The 7,281-nt window shown below is 63.6% G+C and overlaps 1 protein-coding gene across 1 annotated transcript; it reads left to right on the top strand.

Annotated features, from left to right (window-relative positions):
• Window positions 1-1,998: 1,998 nt before the first annotated feature.
• SLC39A4 (solute carrier family 39 member 4) lies at window positions 1,999-6,578 on the top strand. Its single transcript, XM_031935938.1, has 12 exons — window positions 1,999-2,514; window positions 3,033-3,314; window positions 3,714-3,906; window positions 4,023-4,150; window positions 4,229-4,400; window positions 4,673-4,845; window positions 5,014-5,151; window positions 5,228-5,359; window positions 5,537-5,591; window positions 5,724-5,876; window positions 6,044-6,231; window positions 6,324-6,578. Exons 1-12 carry the CDS (start codon window positions 2,311-2,313, stop codon window positions 6,450-6,452), a joined length of 1,947 nt encoding a protein of 648 aa, XP_031791798.1. The 5' UTR covers window positions 1,999-2,310; the 3' UTR covers window positions 6,453-6,578.
• The last annotated feature ends 703 nt before the right edge of the window (window positions 6,579-7,281 follow it).

Genomic DNA, 7,281 nt, shown 5'->3' with positions numbered 1-7,281 from the left:
TCTTGTTATTTTATATATTTTATTAGACTGGAACAGCTCGTGCCCTCGATCTCTTGCCTCGCACCTGGGTGGCTTGCCGCCCACATTTCTGTCTCCATGAATTTGACTGGGGTCCTCACGTGAGTTAGATCACACCGTCCTTGCCCTTTTGTGTCTGGCTGCTTTTGCTCATCACAGTGTCCTCAAGGTGTTGGGGTCCGCGTGTTTCCTAAACAAAGGAATGAACACACAAGACAACACAAGACAAGACAAACATGGTGGCTGTGCCAAACCACACACTCCGCTTTATTTTATACAGTCGTTTGTGGAATGTTACCAAGTCACAAGACACATTGTTGTTTTTCTGACCTTTCCCTGACTTTCTGGTGCAAGAGCAGGACTTATCGGGAACGCCCTGCTTCTTTGCAAGAGCAGGACTTATCGGGAACGTCTCCTTTGCGAGCACGTAGTCCTCTATATCAAGGTGCATCCAAGTCACAGCGCAGGCCGGTTTCCTTCCTTTTTCAGGCTGAATCATGTTCCACTGGATCAGCCACAGTGTGTTCACTCACACGTGTTTGGATATTTGAGTTGCTTCCACCTTTTGAATAATGCTGTTAGTGAACATGGGCTTATGTTTTTTTGTTTTTTCCTCTTTAGAGTCAGGGTCTTGCCCAGTTGCACAGAGTCAGGCCCAGCCCAAGACCTTTGCCCTGAAGCTAAAATAGGCCCTTGAGCCTGGTTTAGAATGGGTGGCCTCCAGCCAGCCCATTGGTCCTGGGGTGGTGTGGGAGGGAAAAGGCCAGTTTGGGACCGCAACATCTTCGGGCAGTGTGCAGAGCTGCCCCCATCATGCCCCAGAAATCATCTGCACCCCCAGCGGGCTCCCTTAAGGGCCCCCAGAAGGACACCACTGTGAGTGGGCCCAGCCAGAGGGGCACCATGAGATCTGCCGCTTGGCAGGGTGAGGCTGCCAGGGGAAGCACCCTGACCCCAGGACACTGGGCCCAATGCCTGCCCTGCCCCATCCCGCCCTGCACATGGCAGGACAGAGTCCTTGGGCCTCAGGCATCCAGCTCCCCGCCCCAGCCCCACCCACAACACTCAGGGTCAGGCTGGCTGGACTGGGCAGGAGGCGGCACCTGCACTCCCCCTTCAGAAGGCAAAGCTGCCCTGAGATCTGCCTTCCCCTTCCCCCAGACTTCCTGCCATCACCACCACAGTCGAGATAAGGCCTCTAGGCTCAACGGCCAGAGAAGGAGCCCACAGGGAGGGCAGGGCTGGGAGCCACAGCCTCCCTGCCCCCGGGGCTAGAGCTGGGGTCTTACCCCAATCTTATCCTGACCCAAGCCCGGCCAGGTGGCTGCCAGGGCCCAGGTCCGTCTTCCTGGTTGTCTGTGTTGGAGCTTCCTGGGGCTTTCTCTGGCCTAAGGGAGCATGAAGCAGCAGGCACCTTTTCGGTTCCTTTGATTCCATCGCAGTCCCCAACAGGGACCATAACCCAGGACCCAGGAGGGGGTCCATGTCCCCACCCCCAACTGGGGCCACCAAGGGTGTCGGGGCAGCCTCTGTTGGGAGGGGCAGAGGCATGGACCTGGGAGCTCTCAGGCTCTGGGGGCATCTGTGCACCTCTGCCCTGCGTCCCCCAGCTTGGAGGCAGCCTCCAGATGGAGAGCCAGAAGGGGACACTCCGGCCCTGCCCCATAGCTTGAGGGGCAGCAGGAAGAGGACAGAAGCTCACCCAGGCTGGCTGGGCGCGGTGGCGCACTCCTGTAATCCCAGCACTTTGGGAGGCCGAGGCAGGCGGATCACCCGAGGTTGGGAGTTCAAGACCAGCCTGACCAACATGGAGAAACCCTGCCTCTACTAAAAATACAAAATTAACCGGGTGTGGTGGCACCGCCTGTAATCCCAGCTACTTGGGAGGCTGAGGCAGGAGAATCACTTCAACCCGGGAGGTGGAGGTTGCAGTGAGCCAAGATCACGCCATTGCACTCCAGCCTGGGCAGCAAGAGCAAAACTCTATCTAAAAAAAAGCCCACCCAGGCTGCCTGTCCAGGGGAAGGGGCCCAGCCCTCGCCCCCCACCAGCAGTGGCTTCAGGCTATTGGGGAGGATCTGCCGCTGGAATGGTTAACCCAGGCATCTCCAGCAGCCAATCACAGAGCTCTGCAGGAATACCTGGGAGAGGTCCTCATGCAGGCCAAGCCGGGCGGGTCCTAGCCCAGCCCCAGTCTGGCCCTGGACAACCCCAGCAAAGCCGCCCTCAGCCAGCCCAGAAGCACTGGGCCTTGGCCACAGCAACACCCACTGAGCACGCTGGGAGCTGAGTATGGCGTCCCTGGTCTCGCTGGAGCTTGGGCTGCTGCTGGCTGTGCTGGTGGTGACGGTGACGGTGACGGCGACGGCGCCCCCGCCTGCTGGTCTGCTGAGCCTGCTCACCTCCGGCCAGGGCGCTGTGGATCAAGAGGCACTGGGCGGCCTGTTAAATACGCTGGCGGACCGTGTGCACTGCGCCAACGGGCCGTGTGGAAAGGTAACAGCCCCACCCGACGGGTCCCCCAGCCCTGGCCTCTTCCCGCTCGCTCCGCCCTGCCAACTGGCAGCAAAGGGCCCTGGGCAAACTCCAGGAGGCGGAGGAGGCTGGCGGCAGTACCTGGGCACCCTGGCCCTCCCCGCAGGCCAGAGCCCACCCTCATGCTCATGAGGGCAGACAGGCACACCTCTCCAGGGACACGCAGTCCCTCTTCTCCCCAGGACCCCAGGGCCACCTCCCCCTGCCGGCCCCCAGCCATCAAATTGGCAGTGGCTCCAGGGGAGTCCCCTGGGGATGGGGGACCACTGTTGGGGACCCCTCTCTGTGCACCCCTGTAGTTGGGGAAGCAGAACAGGGTCCTGGGGAGACGGAAGGGCACAAGGGGTTGAGAGAGGATGGTGGACGTTGTTGGACCTGAGAGGGAGAGGAAACAGGCCTGTGGGGAAGCCCCTTGGCCAGGCCTGCCTCTCCCCTCCCTGGTGGGCCCAGAGCTCCTGCTCACCTGTCTCTGCCCACAGTGCCTGTCTGTGGAGGACGCCCTGGGCCTGGGCGAGCCTGAGGGGCCAGGGCTGCCCCCAGGCCCGGTCCTGGAGGCCAGGTACATTGCCCGCCTCAGTGCCGCCGCCGTCCTCTACCTCAGCAACCCCGAGGGCACGTGTGAGGACGCTCGGGCTGGCCGCTGGGCCTCTCGTGCAGACCATCTCCTGGCCCTGCTCGAAAGCCCCAAGGCCCTGACCCCGGGCCTAAGCTGGCTGCTGCAGAGGATGCAGGCCCAGGCTGCTGGCCAGACCCCCAAGACGGTGAGGGACAGTCCAGGCAGACCAGGGGAGTGGGCGAGGAGGGCCCCACGGCCTAGGGGGCCAGGCCTGGCCGCAGAGCCTTCAGGGAGCCTGGGGGCCTGGGGAGACACCTGGGAGTCGGCCTCCGGCTAGGGATTCACAATGTGGAGCTCACTACCGAGCACCTGGGGGCCTGCAGGAGCCCCAGGAGGGGTCTCACGAGGGAGGAACCCAGAGGGCTGAGTGGGAGCCTGAAGCAGCTGGGCCCGGCAGGGAGGGCTGTGGCTCCAGGGAAGGGTGGGGCTGGTGGGGGCAGATCCTGTAGTTGGCGTGGGAGATGCATCCAGGGGCAGCTGGGTGGATGGCAGAACTGGATGCAAGGTCACACCAAAGGCTGAGGCGGAGGCCCCTCTTCCCCAGGCCTGCGTAGACATTCCTCAGCTGCTGGAGGAGGCGGTGGGGGCGGGGGCTCCAGGCAGTGCCGGTGGCGTCCTGGCTGCCCTGCTGGACCACGTCAGGAGTGGGTCTTGCTTCCATGCCTTGCCGAGCCCTCAGTACTTCGTGGACTTTGTGTTCCAGCAGCACAGCAGCGAGGCCCCTATGACGCTGGCCGGTGAGGCCTGGGCTGGGCTGTGGAGGGGGGCACCCCTGAGTCCCCAGCCTCCATGTCCCTGGGGGGCAGGGCTGGAGCCCACACAGACTTGCCGTGCTGACTCTTCTCCCTGCTAGAGCTGTCGGCCTTGATGCAGCGCCTGGGGGTAGGCAGTGAGGCCCACAGTCATCAGCACAGGGGAGCCAGCGGCCAGGACCCTGTGCCGCGCATCACCTCCAACGACAGCTCCAGTGTGTGGGACACGGTGAGCTGTGCCCTGGGGTAAGATGGGGCCCCACTGGGGTCTGCTCAGGGCCCTGAGCCTGTCCTGCCACTCCCCTAGGTGTGCCTGAGTGCCGGGGACGTGCTGGCTGTGTATGGGCTGTCGGAGCAGGCTGGGGTGACCCCGGAGGCCTGGGTCCAACTGAGCCCTGCCCTGCTGCAACAGCAGCTGAGTGGAGCCTGCACCTCCCAGCCCAGGCTCCCCGTCCAGGACCAGCTCAGCCAGGCGGAGAGTGAGTGCTCACGCCGGCACTGTGCTGGCCACATAGGGAGGAAGGAGTGGCCGCCGAGGATGAGGGATGGAGAGAGGGAGCAGGGCCTGGAAGTAGAAACAGCAGACACAGGGGAATGTGGCGTCGCCAGGGGAGTGGGGCTTGAGGCAGGAGCGTCAGCCTAAGTGAGGGACTGGGCCACACTGACCGCCTGCAGCTCTGGTGAGCGACACTCGGGAAGCAGGGGCTGAGTCTGGAAGAAAAGCTCTGACAGCCACCTCACCCACCCCCAGGGTATCTGTACGGCTCCCTGGCCACGCTGCTCATCTGCCTCTGCGCGGTTTTTGGCCTCCTGCTGCTGACCTGCACTGGCTGCAGGGGGGTCACCCACTACATCCTGCAGACCTTCCTGAGCCTGGCGGTGGGTGCACTAACTGGGGATGCTGTCCTGCACCTGACGCCCAAGGTCTGCCCCCACAACCCCCCGATCCTGGCCTTCCCTTCCCCACCATGGACCCCCAGGCCATGCCCTCCCAGGGCCCTTACCCACACCACCCCCGACCCCTGACCCCTCTCCCTGGGTCTTGGAGGGAGGCGCTCTGTGCCCCCCCAGCCCAGCGCCCCTACTCCCCAGGTGCTGGGGCTGCACACACACAGCGAAGAGGGCCTCAGCCCACAGCCCACCTGGCGCCTCCTGGCTATGCTGGCCGGGCTCTACGCCTTCTTCCTGTTTGAGAACCTCTTCAACCTCCTGCTGCCCAGGGACCCAGAGGTCAGGCTTCTTGGGAAGGTACCTGGCTGGTGGGTGTGCTGGGGGCCTGGCGGACACTGAGCAGCTACCCTCACAGGACCTGGAGGACGGGCCCTGTGGCCACAGCAGCCACAGCCACGGCGGCCACAGCCACGGTGTGTCCCTGCAGCTGGCACCCAGCGAACTCCGGCAGCCCAAGCCGCCCCACGAGGGCTCCCGCGCGGACCTGGTGAGTGGGCGCCCGATGCCCCACCCCACGCGGAGCCCCTCCCACAGACCCCTTCCCACGCCCACACTCCCAGCCCCACCCCAGGCCTGCGGCCCCGCCTCCCGCGGTGATCTGGGGCCCCGCCCTGCCGCGTTCCTCCTCTACCTCTGGGCGGGACTTACTCAAGGCTCCTCGCAGGTGGCGGAGGAGAGCCCGGAGCTGCTGAACCCGGAGCCCAGGAGACTGAGCCCAGGTGAGCCCAGGGGAGCCCAGGGGGCGACCCCGGAAGGGCTGGGGGATCTGGGGTTTGTGTGGAGCGTGAGCGGGGCCCGGGACTTGGCGGTCGGGGACAGGCCACGCGAACCCACGGCCGCTGCATCCGCAGAGTTGAGGTTACTGCCTTATGTGATCACGCTGGGCGACGCCGTGCACAACTTCGCCGATGGGCTGGCCGTGGGCGCCGCCTTCGCGACCTCCTGGAAGACGGGGCTGGCCACCTCGCTGGCGGTGTTCTGCCACGAGTTGCCGCACGAGCTGGGTGAGCGGCGGGCGGGGCCTGGAAGGAGGTGGCCGGGGCCGCACGGGGCTGAGCGGGGAGACCGGGAACAGGTGGGCCGGGCCTGGTGGTAAGAGCGCGGGACCGAAAGGAGGTGGGCGGGGCATGTAAATAGGAGGGCGGAGCTGTTGATGCGGACCCGCCCCCAGGAGACTTCGCGGCCTTGCTGCACGCGGGGCTGTCCGTGCGCCAAGCGCTGCTGGTGAACCTGGCCTCTGCGCTCACGGCCTTCGCCGGTCTCTACGTGGCACTCGCGGTTGGAGTCGGCGAGGAGAGCGAGGTCTGGATCCTGGCAGTGGCCACCGGCCTGTTCCTCTACGTGGCACTCTGCGACATGGTCAGGATGGCGAGGGGAGGGGCTGCTCTGGGCCGGGAACTGAGCAGCGGAGCCAAGCACGGGCGCTGACCTGGTGCCCACTTGCTCCTCAGCTCCCGGCCATCTTGAAAGTACGGGACCCGCGGCCCTGGCTCCTCTTTCTGCTGCACAACGTGGGCCTGCTGGGCGGCTGGACCGTCCTGCTGCTGCTGTCCCTGTACGAGGATGATATCACCCTCTGATACCCTGCCCTAGTCTCCCACCTTTGACTCAAGATCCCACACCCCACAAACCTACAGCCCAGAAACCAGAAGCCCCTATAGAGGCCCCAGTCCTAACTCTACAATAAAGACACTCTTGTCCTTGGAGGATGGCTGTGCTGTCCTTGCTGGCTGGGAAAGGTCCTCAGCTGAGAAAGGACAATTGCGGCACTGCCTTCTCTCCATCAGGGTGCCTCGAAGTGAAGCAGGAAGAGCTGCACTCAGGGCCCTCCAGGCAGCCAGCCTCAGGCACCCCCTCTTTGATGTGGAGACCCTGCTTGCCTGAGGAGTGGGGTCAGGGAAATTCGCCAGGGTGTGTGGGTAGCAGGTGGGACCCTGTCCCCAAACAGTAATCAAACTTGCTTACCTATAACTGCTTACACAGCTGAAGGCATATTTCTCTGTCACGGAAAGCAAGCCTGGAGATAATCAGACCAGGCTGTGTGGCAGCCCATGGTTCCTGGGATCCTAGCCTCTTCTGACTCTGAGGCGTTAATCCTGAGTCCCTATGTGGTGGCCTCCTAGGGCTCGCATAACACAGCCCACCACAAACTGAGTGCATTCAAACCAGAAACTTATTTTCACAGTTCTGGAGGCTAAAAGTTAGGAATCAAAGCATCAGGCCGGGCGCGGTGGCTCAAGCCTGTAATCCCAGCACTTTGGGAGGCCGAGACGGGCGGATCATGAGGTCAGGAGATCGAGACCATCCTGGCTAACACGGTGAAACCCCGTCTCTACTAAAAATACAAAAAACTAGCCGGGCGAGGTGGCGGCGCCTGTAGTCCCAGCTACTCCGGAGGCTGAGGCAGGA

The sequence above is a fragment of the Piliocolobus tephrosceles genome, chromosome 7 (assembly GCF_002776525.5).
Source record: "Piliocolobus tephrosceles isolate RC106 chromosome 7, ASM277652v3, whole genome shotgun sequence".
NCBI lineage: Eukaryota > Metazoa > Chordata > Mammalia > Primates > Cercopithecidae > Piliocolobus > Piliocolobus tephrosceles.
The sequence above is the reverse complement of the archived record's forward strand: the minus strand, read 5'-3'. Positions and strand labels throughout refer to the sequence as shown.